The sequence below is a fragment of the Hirundo rustica genome, chromosome Z (assembly GCF_015227805.2).
Source record: "Hirundo rustica isolate bHirRus1 chromosome Z, bHirRus1.pri.v3, whole genome shotgun sequence".
Classification (NCBI taxonomy): Eukaryota; Metazoa; Chordata; class Aves; order Passeriformes; family Hirundinidae; genus Hirundo; species Hirundo rustica.
Window position 1 is genome coordinate 40010414 of NC_053488.1, and position 15940 is coordinate 40026353.

The 15940-nt window shown below is 38.0% G+C and overlaps 1 protein-coding gene across 6 annotated transcripts in view; it reads left to right on the top strand.

The window, feature by feature from the left end:
* AOPEP (aminopeptidase O (putative)) overlaps positions 1-15940 on the top strand; it is a 287414-nt gene that overhangs the window by 98753 nt on the left and 172721 nt on the right. For all 6 annotated transcript variants that reach the window (XM_040089516.1, XM_040089515.2, XM_040089514.2 and 3 more), the window contains exon 12: positions 1582-1642. In XM_040089516.1, the coding sequence (XP_039945450.1) occupies positions 1582-1642 (61 nt within the window). The remainder of the gene's footprint in view (positions 1-1581; positions 1643-15940) is intronic.

A 15940-nucleotide genomic window follows, 5' to 3' on the forward strand; every position in this document is an offset into this window, starting at 1 on the left:
CCCTTGATAAGACAAATTAAATGTCCAACTAAAGGAATTTTCCCCAGCTCTTAGCTCTACTTCAGCATTAGAACACTAAGCTGTATTTGGTTTAATTCATGCAATAACAAATACATTTTTTTATCCTGCTTATGCTTCTTGAGACATAATAAATGGTGCAATCCAAATGATCTACCTTTGCCTAAATAAAATGTTGGTGTCTGGTTTTAAGCTAGTTCTGTATGCACCCTTTTTAGTAAACAGACAGAAATAAGAAATCAAGACCATCATCTTCTTCTGGGGAAAGTAAATTGACTGACTGTTTGGAAATATTTCTCTCTATTGCTATTCCCAGTCAAGGGTCTCACCTAATCTGACTTAAGACTATACATCAATTTTTAGAGCACAGTGGTAGGAGGAAGATAATTATAGTCTGAGCATAGATTAGCAGTCAAATGTTCTAAATTTAATATGTTTGCATAAATAATAAGGAACAAGTCTGGATGTTTAGTCATTTATTTTAATGTAGAACACTACACAAGCATCACATATATGTTCATTTATCTGTAGAAAATTGATTTATATAGTGATCTAACACACAATGTTAATTTCCTGAAAATTCAGAATCCTGGCTATGTGGAAATGCTCCTTCTTGACTGCTGTGATTATTTAAGTCATATGATCGGTTAAAATTGTTTATTGGATTGTTTGCATTCTTGATTCAGAGCTTGGAAATTTCATGGCTGTTCTTTTCGTGAATGCCTTGTTGGTTAAGTCTACATAACACATGTGAAAGTAACTGCAAGCACTAGAATGAGTCTTGCCAAGGCATTACCATGCACAGGACCATACACATTTGTTCTGATTCTCAGAATATTTATATTCATTGAGGGCTTACTCAACTTCCCTTTTTCAGTACTTGCATGTGTGATTTTTTAAAAATTATTTTTATTTTATTTATTTATTCTTATTTGGCTTCCCTGCAAGTTGGGAAGTCTTCCACCAGAATCAAATAAAATACCACAGAAGCTGCCTACAAAAGTAAAAGTGCAAATATAGTTTCTGAATTTAGAAAAACCTTATGCATGTGGTTATTTTAGTCTCACACATCTTCATCATGACAAACTATTTCCTTTTGTTCAAGCTCCAGACTATTCTATGGCTTCACTGTGAATGTTATCAGGATATAAAAAGGAGCAGAAAGGACAAAACTAAAGTATATTAGACACTTCGTAACTTTGAGAATTAATATCCATCAGTGCTTTTTAAAACCCAAACATTTATCCATCTAAGAAGTAGAGCATGCATTCATACTTTACATGTTTCATAAATGTAGTTTACCACATAACACTTTCTCTCTCAATCCTTATAAGCACTTAGGATTTAAGTACACAAAACCTGATCTATCTGTAATTAGCTCATAGGACCACTGATGGTTTTAGTCATTAATAAAGCCAAGAATGTTGTACCACTTTGGTACAACCAATACTTGAATTTGGGGGGTTTGCCTAGCTTCTAAAGGGTTACTTTTCACTTGAAAAAAAAATAGTAATTTTTTTTTTTTTTTTTTTTTTTTTTTTTTTTTTTTTTTTTTTTTTTAAGGTCTGGGTTAACTGTAGAAAGTATTTTCCAGAACTGGCTGGATACTTCTGGAATACCAAAGGTAAGTATAAAATAGCAGGTCACAGTTATTTCTGGAGTCTTGATTTTCTCATTATATGTTTTTAAGTCACTGCCTGAACTTGTAACAGGTATGATATTAAATAAACACTTTTGATGATGAGTGCTTTCCACATCTTTGTATGGCTTTAGCTTTTACTAATTGCTGGGTTTTTTCTTCTACAATTGTCTCAACAGACCGGCCAAAGGAAAAACATTACAAAATTTATCCTATAAATTAATATTGTAATCATATGAAAATATACTTTACAGTATAATGATGAAGTCTACTAAATGTAGGAGCATTGTTCACAATTGTTGGAATAGGAATTACTTGAAAGTATTACTGACAGCAGTAATTAAATGTTAAAATATTTGTACTTCGATAACTTGTGAATTTTCTGACTTGCTTATAAGTCTGCTGCATAGAAAACACATATTATTGGTATTCCAGCATTGAGACTGAGCTTTGGTTTTTACTTTAGTACTAAAAGATTTTATATTAATGTTTTAAATTCTGTGGACTGCAAATGCTTAGTTGTGGCTGTCCTCTGTGAAGTCTCTGATTATTCATTTTGGACCAAAACTGGGATGAGATAACAAAAGATACCTGTACATTAATCTTCTTTAAACCCAATTTTATACAAAGCAATTTTTTAACATATGTTCAGGACTCAGTTTCTAACTTATTTCCCCTAAGCAGGCATCCCCTAGGTTGCTTGTGATTTATTCTGTCTAGGGCTTGAATTTGTTTCCACTTGCATTTGTATTTTTTAAAAAATCAGCTTTTAAAATTTAGAATGTTAAGTTCTGGTTTCCGTGTGCGAAAGTGCAGATGATTCAGCAGCATGCCTGAGTGAGCATGTTTGCAGGTAGAACTGACAAAATAACTGGGGAGCTCTGACAGTGCTCAGAGAACCTGATCTGTTCCTAGACACCGTGGTTGAGCTTTTCCCTTGACAGCTTGAGAAATGTGTGTCCCCACTCATCCCTGCATGCTATAGAAGGCTTTTGGGAAAGATGTGCCCTGAGATCAGAATGTTTCAGAACTATTTGAACATGCATGTAAAATTAAGGCAGAGTTTGTTTTTTGGTGTAAAGATATTGAAAATAAAATTAACTTTAGTTAGAAGGGAGGAAAGAAAAGGACAGTATCATCATGCATCTTGATGCTCAGTCGTTTCCTAGAAGAGGACCTCAATTTTTTATTTCTATGTTGAACCAAGGTTTTGGGTTTAGTTAAAAAATTTCACACATTGTCAAAGAGCTGATTCAAGCATATGTAGGAGATTGATGTTGCATAGCTGTAGCTGTGAGAGGCTGAGCTGGCTACTGAAATGTAAGAGTTTTCTTGCATTTTATCTACATGTATCTTTTTGAGGATGTGCTTTATTAATGTCTGACAATCAAGTTAAAATCACAAATTAGGATGATAGGAGCAGACTGAAGAATTGGAGAAGGTTTTGAGTCATGTGTAAACTAAACTTTGTTTTCCTGAGTATCATAAGTTGTTCAGAATGAATAGTGAGTAGTTTCATTATATCCTGCAGTTATCTGTTGCTTGTGTAAACAAAACATATATCAAAAATATTTCCACATGCAGCAGGTTTGTAAGTTGTTTTAAATTTTCTTTAATGACTGCAGAGATTTCCTTGGCAATTAGGCTGCTCTGTATAAAAAATGTCAACAGGAATTTTGCTAATTTAATGTTTTACTTCTGAGCATTAGCATGCTGGTGCTGACCTCTTCTCTCTCTCTCTCCTCCCTCAATAATATTATTGATCATAAAATCATAAATGGTTTGGGTTGAAAGGGACATTAAAAATCATCTAGTTCCAACCTCCTAACATGGACACCTTCCACTAGACGAGGTTGCTCAGAGCCCCATCCAACCTGGCCTTGAACACTTCCAGGAATGGAACTTACACAGCTGGGAAACCTGTACCAGTGCCTCACCACTCTTGCAGTAAAGAACTTCCTCCTCATATCTGACCTAAACCTACTGTCTCAGTTTGAATCCATTCCCCCTTATCCTGTCACTACATACTCTGTAAAATGTCTCTTTCCATTTTCCTTGTAGGCTCCCTTCAGGTGCTGGAAGGCTGCAATTAGGTCACCCTTTCTCTTTTCCAGGCTGAACAAACCAAACTCTCTTAGCCTTTCTTCACAGGAGAGGTGCTCCATCCCTCTAATCATCTGGAGACCCTCCTCTGTACGCACTCAAATAGATCCATGTGCTTCTGGGACCCCAGGGCTGGATGCAGTCTTCCAGGTCAGAGGCAGAATCCCCTCCCTCCCCTGCTGCCCACGCTGCTTTGGATGCAGCACAGGACACGTTTGGCTCTCTGGGCTGGGAGTGCCCATGGCTGGGTCATGTCCAGCCTCTCATCCCCCACCACCCAAAAGTCCTTCTGGGACTCTCAGAGCAAGGGCTGCTCTCCATCTGTTCATCCCCCAGCCGGTGCTGGTACCATGAGTTTCCTCAACCCAGATGTAGTGCCTTGCACTTGGTCTTGTTAAACCTCGTGAGATTTCCCATGGGCCCAGTTCAAGTTTGTCTAGGTCCCTCTGGGATGGCATCCTGTCCTTCAGGTGTGTCAACAGCACCACTCAGCTTGGTGGCATCTGCAAGTTTGCTGAGGATGTTCTTGATCCTTATGTCTATGTCATTAATTAAGATAATAAATAACACAGGTCCTGATACAGTCCCCTGTCACTATAGACAGTGACAAGGGACTCCACTTGTCACTGATGTCCGTTTGGACTCTGAGCCATTGATCACTACTGTCTGGATGCAATTGGCCAATTACTTTCTTTTCCATCTGACAGTCTACCCAACTAATCTACCTAACATCAATTCCCTCCCTCTCCAATTTAGGGAGAAGGATGTTGTGTCAAAGCCTTTACAGAAGTCCTGATAAATGACATCTGTAGCCCCTCCCTTGTCCACTGATAGAGTCAGTCATTCCATCAGGGGCCACTGACAGAGAAGTCAGGCAGGACTTGGACTTGGTGAGATCCTGCTGGGTGTCTCAAATCACCTCCCTGTCCCCCATAATCTTCCCAAGCGCAGAGACGATGCTGACAAGTTGGTAGTTCCCAGGGTCCTCTTTTTTGCCCTTTTTAGAGATGATTTATACTTGTTGTCTTCATCGTTTGTCAGGGTCTTATGGGAACCAGTTTCTACTTTTTTGAGAAAAAATGGAGTTGTCACTCAGTGCATAGGAAACCTTATTTCCTTTGTGCTTTATTAAATCATTAGAGGAGCCTTTATTCCTGAAATTCAGACTGTAGACGTTGCTTAGTAGCTCTCAATATGTTAGTATCTATAGTGTAAGAATGACTATAATTACTGACTATTGTCTAAATACTGTAGATTTACTTGTGTGGTTTACAGGACCTGATATTGAAATCCCCTTTAAAAGTATTTAGATTATTTCAGCAAACTAATAACCTTGCTAATTTGATGAATCTATATGAAGGCACATAAGATCACAACTTTGATGCAGATGGACTACCTGCATTATAAATAGCAGTCCAGGAAAGGCACAGAATTTAGTCTCTCTCTTACAGTTTACTAGGTGAGTGGACTAGGATGTATTCACAGGAAGGTTTCTGTCAGCTCCTTTGGGCACAGTCATATGACAACCAGTCAGTCAGTGTGAGCAGGATGAAGCATAAAGCACCTACTACAACTGACTACCTTCTCTCAGGACTGGAGCAACTGAAAAGCAGCTGATGGATATCTGCTTCAAAGATGTCCCAAAGGCATGGAAGCAGCATCCTGCACCCTACACCCAAGATACAACAACTTTCTGCTTATAACCCTTTTAATACTGTTTCTGGAGTCCTATAGCATGACAGTTGAAGTCAGTCTTAATACCGCAGCCCTTACTATGAGAAATTACTTGACGAAGCATTTAAACATTTTAAATTACAGATACTAAGACTTCACTGCATTTGCAAAGGAAACCTCCTTACTAGAGAGACTATACTTTGTAATGGAATTGAGAAATGTGCATCATGCTGTACTTAAGTCCTAACATGATTCCTTTATATTGCTCTCATATAAGTTTTTTTTTGTAATTTATACTTGTTATGGTGTTCCTGTGTTTTTATTTCCATGTTTTGGTGGATTTTGGACAGGAAATTCGTGTCATTCACTGAGTATAAAGAAAATTCACCTCAAGTGGTTCATTTACAGCATTTGCTATCAAGGTGATTTCAAGAATTTTCTTCTGTGTTTATATTAAAATCTATCCCCTGTATGCATCTGGTACTCTAAAATTCAGTAACCAAATGGTCACTTAAAACCAGAGTTCTTAGCTCACTCCTTAGTCCACTATCTTCACAACAGTGTCTACCTTATGGACATGGTAAGGATACAAAAAAGTATGCAAAAGACACATAAGGGTAAATACTTTCCACTCCCCAGACTGCTGAAGCAATTTTACCATCTTCCGTGCAGTACAGGAATCCTTATTCTTTATATTTTGTATTCCTTATGGTTATAAGTCATGTCACCTCTCTAACTGAAGATCCTGTATTCTTTTACTTGTGATTTGTTACATTTGCCACTCCAAGTTCTCCCTCCAATTCTGTCCAGGAAGTTGCAGGTATATAGATATAGATTATATAGATATATACATATGCCCCTTTATACTAGCAGCTTAAAACTATTGAAACTTTAATATTTGTCAATTTCTGTTACTGTTTCACTCTTGGAAAAGTTATCTGGTCTTTTCTAAATACTGGGCTAGTTTCCAGACTCAGGTATATACCAGCAGTAATCAAGAATAACTTGATGTAAGGAAGTCATACAAATAATTAAAATCAGAATTTGGATTGCTGCCATGAAAAAGTAATTCTGCCATGCCAACTAACATTTCCAATTTGTTATTTTTCTAAAGCATTTAAACATTGATATTATGAAAAAGAAAGTGTGGTTATAACCTGGCCAATTTCTTACACAGAAGACTGCCACTGCAGAATGGTTGGTTTCAGGCTTGCTGAGCAGGGTTTTCCCACACCCAGAATAATAAAAATACAAAAGATGAAAATAAAACATTTCTCAAATACAAGCTTTCATGAGGGTTTTTTCCCCTGGGCACATGTCATGGTGGTGTTAAGTAGGGTGATGCATATTGCACGGTTGAAAATGCCTCTTTATGAAATCATGCAACCTTCAGTATGTACTTCAGTCTCAGCAGTGACTCACTGGGGAATTACAGCAACTTTTCATCATGTGCAAATAGTAGTGAGTTAATACCACTAACTTTAGACAATTAGTTAAGCTGGCAAGGAGTAGAATCAGAAGAACCAAATAGCTTTACAACTGGGAAACACCAATGAAATCACTTTAGTCCTCTTCATACCTGCTCATGATGATTTGTTTTCCTATTGTTTCTTTCAGTATATGCAGTGTTTAATTAGAATTTAAGGCTAAAAGGCTATATGCTTCTTTAGGAAGATTTTCTCAGCTCTGCAGAAAATTGTCTTTGTCTTTTATTGCCCAGTTACTCTTACCTGATCTTTTTATTCTATCCCAGGTATTTAACCTTTAAAAAATTAACTTAAAGTCTTTTTCCCTTTTTGAGCTCTGTTGTACACTGTTTGACAAGCAGATTAATAAACATTAGGTAGTCTCTGCATCCCATAAACTTCTAAATGTATTTCTTTGACTCATTCCAGTTTTGATATATTTTTCTTTTGCTTTTGAAATGGCACATGCTATTATTTCCTGGTAAATTTCCTCCACTGATTGTTTCTTGCCTGTGTATTTCAGTTGGTATCTTGTGTAATTAAAACTATCTTCTCCACATTCACTCTCCAGTTCAACACAAAAAAAATGGGGGGATGGGAAAGAAAATAAGAGGAGTAGTTGGCCTCCTCCTTCATGATTTTTAGTTTCTGATATATCCTGTAACCTACAAGTCTTAGTATCGCAGGATTCAGGTTGAAAGGGACCACAGGGGGTCATCTCATCTAACTTCCCTACGCAAGCAGGGTCATCCTAGAGCACATTCCACAGGATTACATCCAAGCTGTTCTTGAATACCTCCAGAGAGAGAGACTGCTCAACCTTTCTGGACAGCCTGCTCCAGTGTTTCATCACCCACACAGTAAATTTCTTCCTTGTGTTCAGGTGGAACTTCCTGTGCATCAGTTCCTGCCCATTTCCTCTTCTGTTATTGCTCAACACCTACAAGGAGAGCCTGGCTCCATCCTCTTGACACCCTCCCTTTAGATACTCACAGACATTTGTGAGGTCCTCCCTTGGTCATTTCTTCTCAAGGCTGAACAGGCCCAGGTCTCTCAGCCTTTCCTCATAAGTGAGATGTTCCAGTTCCCTACTCACCTTCTTAGCCCTCCTTTGGACCCACTCCAGGAACTCCATGTCTGTTTTGTCCTGAGAAGCCCAGAGCTGGACACAGCACTCCAGATATGCCTCACCTGGGCTGAGTAGAGGGGCAGGATCACCTTCCCTGACCTTCTGGCAATGTTCTTACTAGTGCAGCCCAGGACACCATTAGCCTTCATGGTCACCAACACACAGTGCTGGTTCATGGACAGCTTGTTGTCCACCAGGTCCCCCAGGTCCTTCTCTGCAGAGCTGCTTCCCAGCAGGTTGATAATCTGGGATTATTCCTCCCCAGGTGCAATAACACTTGAATTTGCAGACCCTCAATTTGCCTTACTGACTTTCAGATGACTTTACTATCTCTGCTCATCTCTCCACCCTGTCAAGGCCCTTCTGAAGGGCTACACAGCCCTCTGGGGTATTGGCCACTGCTGCCATCTTTGTGCTGTCAATGACATGCTGAGGAAGCATCTGTCCCTTGTCTAAGTCACTGCTGAACAAGTTGAACAGCACTGGGCCCATTATTGACCCTTGGGGGACATCCCTAGTGACAGACTCACAACCAGACTCTGTGATGGCAAACACAACCCTCTGGGATCTGCCATTCATCCAGTTCTCAGTCCACCTCACTGTCCACTCATGTAGTCTGCACTTCCTGAGCTTCCTGGTGACGTTATTATGGTAGATGGTGTCTAAAGCCTTGCTGAAGTCCAGGTAGACAACATCCACTCTTCCATCATCCATCCACTAGTTGTCCCATCACAGAAAGCAATCAGGTTGGTTAGGCATGATTTTCCCTGTGTCATGTGATCAAATAGCTTCCAGCTTTAGGATAAACACCCCAAACATCACAATCACAAAAAATTGAAAGATGTGATACCACTGCTGTATCTGACTCCTAGTCCCTTTTGTTATTTTGTCCTCACATGAGAGTTTAATTCTCATCCAATGTTCCACCTTAAACAGTATTTCCTGATTAAGGCTGGAATTGCCAACAGATATTTCAGAGTATGTACAGCCCGTAGTGTATCTTGTGAGCCTACTACATCATGTTTTCTAATCTTGAATGAACAATGGAGTACAGCTTCCAGCAATTACAGCAGTAAAAAATTGCCATTTGTTTTTTGCCAATTCTTTTCTCTGATCTAATTATTTTCTCCTATCTACACTGCTTTTTGTGGCTGTGATAAAGCAGCCATTTAATGTCCATATACTAATGGATTTATTTGTAAATCGTCAACATGTCTTGAAATATACAGTCAAAAGAAATCTTCTGGTGGTGAATACTAATTTATTAATAGTATTTCTGGTTTTGTTTGTAAATAGTTACTCTTGGATTTGAGCAACCTGATCTAGTGGAATGTGTCCCTACCTATGGCAAGTAAGTTAGGACTATATGGTCTTTAAGATCACTTTCAATTCACACCATCCTGTGATTCCATGATTCCATGATCCTATTTGAAGAAATGGATTCCAAGGGAAACTCATAGCAAAACTATTTAAAATTCATAATTTTTGAAGGGTTTTAAATCACTGCAAGTAGAGTACTTCTGTGGTTTTATAAATTTTAGGAAGATGTTACAGCAGCAGTTCAAGTACTTAATATGATTTCTGATAAAGCAACATGTTAAGGAAGACCCTGGCTTTTGCCCCAGTTATAAGCTTTACAGATTTCCTGTTTTGTTTTACTAAGACAAAAGTACAGGTGAAGGGATAGCTCTACAGGAAAATGCTTGACAGGGCAGTAGTTATGGTCAATAACTAAGAAACCAACCAGACTGAAATATTTTTTAAAAGAATGCTCTTACTAAACTCTTGAATTATCTTTAGCAGTTGTTTACCCAGGTTTTACAGGGGCTACCTGAACATTTTTCTTGCACTAAAATCACTCTTATTGGATCAAAATGTAAGTTAAAGCTGTGGATTTTTAACACTTGCTATTTCTTTTTATTGTTAGTTATGCCTTATCTTGCACTTTTTCTTTCTGGATGTACATAATAACTATATATTGGTAGATGGTAACATTGGAACCAAGTACATAAGTGAAATGCTTGTATTTTTTGAGGTACAGTAAATTAGTAGGTATTTTCAGTGAGAATGTTAAGTTAAAATCTCATTCAAACATAAATGATTTGGAAATGAAAAAACAGGAAAGGGATAAAATTTTATTCTGTACTTAATAGAGTTCAGTAGTGAATCTGTTAGATTAGTTTCAAAACTTGTGCTAAATATTAGTCTCAAGAACAAAATGTTGCTGTTTTTAATACTGAAGTTTGAGGCTTCCTCCTTGATTAGTTTTTTATCTGAAGATAGAGACTTTTGTATTTTACTATGAGTAAAATCTAACTGATTCACATGATGGTTGAATTCTGTTTGAGAAATAATCTGAAGAAAGCATAGCAGCTACCTTAAGATGTACTTACTCCTGTCCAGAGAAACCACAGATTGAATAATAGGCACATCCCCTCAACAAAATTGGTTTGTTTGTTTTTCCTTCTTTTATGTTAGCAAGGTTGCAGATTGGAAGATTAAACAAACTTTCCAAAGTTCTTAAAAATTTGATTGAGTATAGATCAACTGTGATCGCAACACGCAAAGCAATCACATGAAGACGGGAGATTTGCAGGGCATAGATGTTCCTCCGAGAGAGCCCAAGGCCGAACCAAGGCTGAGAGCCCCTCTGCCTGTTTATTTCTTACTTTTTATACATTTGTGGGTCTGGTTGTGGATTGGCTTCTGGAGTTTTCACCTCCCAGCCGAATGGCCACACCAATTGTCAGTTACAACTGTTTTCAGGTTAGAAATATGCAAAGGACAGAGAATGAAAAACAAAGGATTTGTTTATGTTGCATGTGTGAGAAAAAGCAAAAACTGCTCCTAATATTGTACAGAAGCTAAAGAGACTGACTCCATCTTATCAACAATCAGAAGGCTTTAAAAAACTCAGAAAAACCAGGGTGACAATCAATGATATAAATTATTTAATGTCTTCTGTGACGATAACAAACACAATAAGAAAATATTTGAATATGAATCACCAGTGCTGAGGTTTTTCTGAAATTATGAGTTGTACTGACAACATCGCATTCCATATTCTTAGAAGAAGGGATTTAGGAAAATAGAAAAATGTAAGCAAACAAAGTTTATGGTACTACTGCATGCATAAAAGTCAGATGAATCATGAAGATAAACAAATCAAGAGAGACTTTATGTTCTTGACTCTTTGAAAAATGCTTTAGATAAAGACTAACCACCTGAAAGTTCTTCTAGATAGATCATAGTATATAGAGATTTTGGTATTTTGTTTGTAACAAGCTGTCAAAAAAGTTGTAAGGTCAGTTATTAGTTAAATAGATTCTCTGTTGATCAAAAGAAGGTTATTGGCATAAAATGGCCTTGTCTTTTACTTAGCCATTCCTATAAATTGCCTTAGATATGCTAAATGAGACACAACAGTGGTGTATTTTAGTTTCTAGAACAGCTCAAAAAGTTCAAGAAAATTGCTTTTATTAAAAAAACACATCGTTAAAGGTCAGTAAAACGCCAAGTTTATTACAGGGCTCTTCAAGTTCAGGCAGGGTTTAATCTTGTTATAATTTTAGAAGGTTTGATGAAGGTTTCTTCTGCATTGCATATGATTGCTGATTTAGAGAAAAAGAAAGACATTCATCATCTGAATGAAAGACATCTGAGTAGCATTGTTGCACAGTATTGTGTGATCATATTCTGAAACTGGTTAACCTGCTGCCTCAGGTGAGATGCTCACATAGCACTAGTAACTTGGTGTCTAGGCTGAATGTAGATAGTAATTTTAAAAATTTAGACTTGAAAACGTTGATCATAACACTTTAGTGTCTCTGTTCTAATTTCTAAAAGTAAAGTTTGAAATAGTTTTAGAAGTCTCCATTAATTGAATAATTAAGAAAAAAAATGCTTTTGATATTCTCAGCTGGAACCATGAGTCTACATTAAGGATGAGAAAGCTGCTTTACTGGTTTTGGTTTAATGACCAACTGAAATACTGGCTTGCCTCTCCAGTAAGAGCCAGATTTTCACAAGTGTCCTTCTGTTTTTCTTCAGACTACCTTTCAGTGTCATGCAGCTCAGAGGTAAAATACTTGTAGTAGTATAGTAAATCTGCATAAGTTCAAGAAGTTGAAGTGCATTTGAAACAAATGTTCCATTTCTGAAATAATTATGGACTGGATTCCATGTGTTTGTTCATTAGAATCCCTCTTAAGTTTAGTAAATCTCAGGCAGTCATTTTCATTCCCTTTTTCTGTTAACTGCACTGCTGAACACAAAAGCAGTGTTATGTGCAGAATGACTGTTCTTATCTATTCTGAAAAGGAGTTATGTGTGGTATCTAAAGAACAATAACAGTTTGCTGCTTGACTGATCAATGCTGGATCAAGTTCACATTCCCAAGCTCCCACTCTCCCACCTACATACTCAGGAGGTGGAACCATAGCAAACAGAGGGAGGACAGGCCCTCTTTCACACATAAATGTTGAACTTAGACTTGGCTAATAAGGACAAAGCTAGGCTTGCATAGCAATAAACATAGGTTTTAATTACTGCTTGTACAAACATCTGAAGAAAAGCACAGAAGTTAGCACAAATTAATTTTTAGCCTGCTCATTGTTTTCTTTACTCAATGGAAACAAATCATAAAGGTTTAAAATATTTTTCATGCTACATTGCCTGAAAATTTTTCTGTATTAATGTATAATTAGGAAAGAGTAACCTTCAGATACCTGAAACCTCTCCAGTTTCAGATTCTTTATCAGTAATTTTACTGAGTTGGAACCCAGATATGAAATAACAAGTCAGATGCTACAATATCTGAGATCTTTTTAGTTCAGGAAGATAAAGATTTGGGCCAGAAACAAAGGTAAAAATCTTACGTGACAGGAACAAGTTGCTATATCTCCTCCAGGGTGGTCTATATTTTTTAAAAGAACATACATTTTACTTTGTGGAAATTTTCCCTAGGCTTTTAAAAAAACTTGTTTGTGACTGTAAGGAGTGAATACCTGGGGAAGATGTATTGCAACACATACTCTGTATCTGAAACCCATGCAGACCTGTCTGCTGACCTAAAAAACTATGACGTGTGGATTCATGGGTAGTGATTCAGTCAGAAACTCAGAGTGATCCTGAGGGTTCAAATGCTGCTGCTGTATTTCAAGCTGGCTAGACTTGAGAATGGAAGTTCTTGCTTTTGAGACCTATGCTTTTTTTCAGACACTCTGCAGAAATGCTGAGTTACTGAATACTTCTTGAGAGGAAATGGTAACTAAGTTTGTGTAATAGTCTTCATTCCATCTCCTTCAGTTCATTGTCTTTCACACAAGTTGGTAGCAGAAATACTGAGATATTTCCAGTTTATAGTACCTTCCTTATCTCCTTTTGATCTGCGATGCTTTAGAGTCAAACTGAAGACACAGATGTTGATCACCTTCTCTTTAATCATGGAAAATAAATGATTTTTCTAAAATTTATTTCATCTCCATAAAGAAAAAATGCTTTATCTATTCTGTCTACTCCCTTCTAAGGTCAAAGAGGAATTTAAATGCTGAAATGAGAATGTGTGGAGAAAGATAGTTTTGAAAAGTCTATTGGCTGACAGAGCTAGTATGAGTCATGGTTCAGTTTATGGTTAATTGTCCTTAACATATGTATTAGCAGTATATAATGGCCGGAGGGTTAGAGAACTTGTGTTTTGAATATGTTTCACTAGTAAAGGTGTCAGAAGTATTTTTTGATTGCTTCAATCAATCAAAACTCTAATTTCAATACCTCTGGAAGGTGTATTTTATTTCTTCAACAAGAAATTCAACAAATGAAATTCTATCAAGTAACATCCAGGTCTTAGCCACACACTCTTCCAGCTACTACAAAAAATTAACTCTGTCTTGGCTGAAACTAGGACATTATCCACCCATTATTCTGTACCATTTATATCATGCCCATATCCTACACCTTCCAACTATATACATATACACAAGCACAGGTATTGTTTCTGTAGTCAAGACCCATTCCTTCAAGTTGTCTATTAATTTAGTCCACAATTGTGGATTCTATCCATCCTAGATGTCTTCCAGGGCAGAACTGGTGTACTGTTGGGGTTGCAGTCTGCATCAGGAGCTCATGACTGCTGGAGCAGTCCACACTCACTGTCCATGGTAGTACGGGCATACATTGGCAGTGTCATTCAGCAACTAATATTATACTATTCAACATTACAGACTCTTCTCACCGCAAAATCAAATGCCCTTGAGGTACACATTAGATTTCCTGGTCTCTCTGCATAACCCACCAAGTGTGCTCAGGTCTTTGAGCAAAGATAATCCCAAAGATGAGTTTGCCTTTGTTTGAGGCAGGACTAATCCAAACTGCATTCCATATAACTTTTCTTGGATGCATCATGGGAGCTTTATCCCATTCTACAGTACATGGAGGTTTTGATTGGGCAGTGACAGATCTACTGGTGGAGCCTGGGGTGTTAACTAACACAGGCAGCCTTAGATAAATGCAGAGCCCAGTGTTTGTAGGTCCCACCACCCATTGCTTTCAGTGTGGTTTTTAACAGCCCATTGTACTCTTCAACCTTCCCAGAGCCTGGTGAGTGATAGGGAATATGATATTGTGGGAAGACAGATAGAGGTAGTGCTAAAGGCAATCTTGTCTCCCATATATTGCAGCTGTGTTAATTATCAAAGAGTGGGAACAGTCTTGCCCTCACAGCTATGGGTGTGATAAGAGTGAATTGGCTGGGAGAGGAGTCAGTTGGAGTCTGCTGGCTGTGCTGTGAGGAGAAGAGGACAAGAGGTCGTGCAAGAGACAGACAGCGTTAGGCAGCTGTAATAGTTTTAATTTCGAAACCGGGCAGAAACACCAATTAATGTAGTGGTTTCACGTTCACTAAATTCTGGTCTTAGTACTCACTCTTTCTGTGGGAGAGAGACTAGGAGAAAAAAAAAAAAAAAGCAGGCTCAACCTTAAAAATTAACAAATAGTTTATTAACACGCACTAAAAGAATAGGAAAAAGTAAGTTGAAAAAAACTAAAACAGAACGAAACTCCAAAAACACTCTTCCCTCCCCTTACAAACAGTTCACTTTCTTACAAAACAACATAAAGAGACAAGACTTGTAATTTTCAGTCAGTTTCACTATCTGACAATAGTCTTTCATCAATTCTTTAGGGGAAGAGACTCTCTTAGAGTCATGGATCCTACTGACGACTTAGAACAGTTCTCTTGTGGGTTTTTTAACTGTCACAAAAACAACAGCACAGAGAAACCTGCCTTTGTGACCCTCCCAGGAGCAGTTTCCTAAGCTGCTTATGGGTCATGGGTCTTAGACTTTTGCATACTGGGGTGTCACCTTTTAAAGATGAATAACTCCAAAGCAAAGGATTCTTCATCTCAAGGTACAGTGATATTTTCTCACTTCTTCACCAATAGCCTTTTCATTCTCACTCTACTGACTTCATGCTGGTTTTGGTTTTTCTTTATGTTCACTCTGTCCTTTCTTACTCTCTCAGAGAAGGGCTAAGCTCTGAAAGGTTCATGTTGCCAGGAAAGGGTTAAATCTGCTCGGAGTCTTTGTCTCTCTCTGTAGCTGGTGGTGTTAGATGTTCAAGGCCGAGCTGGTGAGGGAGGAAGAACTCACACAGAAACATCAGGGATCAGAGCACCCAGGCAGTCTGGAGTCACAAAAAACCAGGCAGGATCATAAATGCCTTCTCAGCCCACCCCTCGGTGTAAATTGGGGTGGCCTCAGCCTAAATGGTGCCCATAGCTCTTATCAGGGGCCCGGCAGAGATCTCTCCCTGCTCCAGAGAAGTTTGGAGAAAGTCGTTGTTGTAAAGCAGCAACCTCTCCTTCCCCTTCAACCCGGGAGTTGATAGAATAGAATAGAGCCCAAAAAGGGG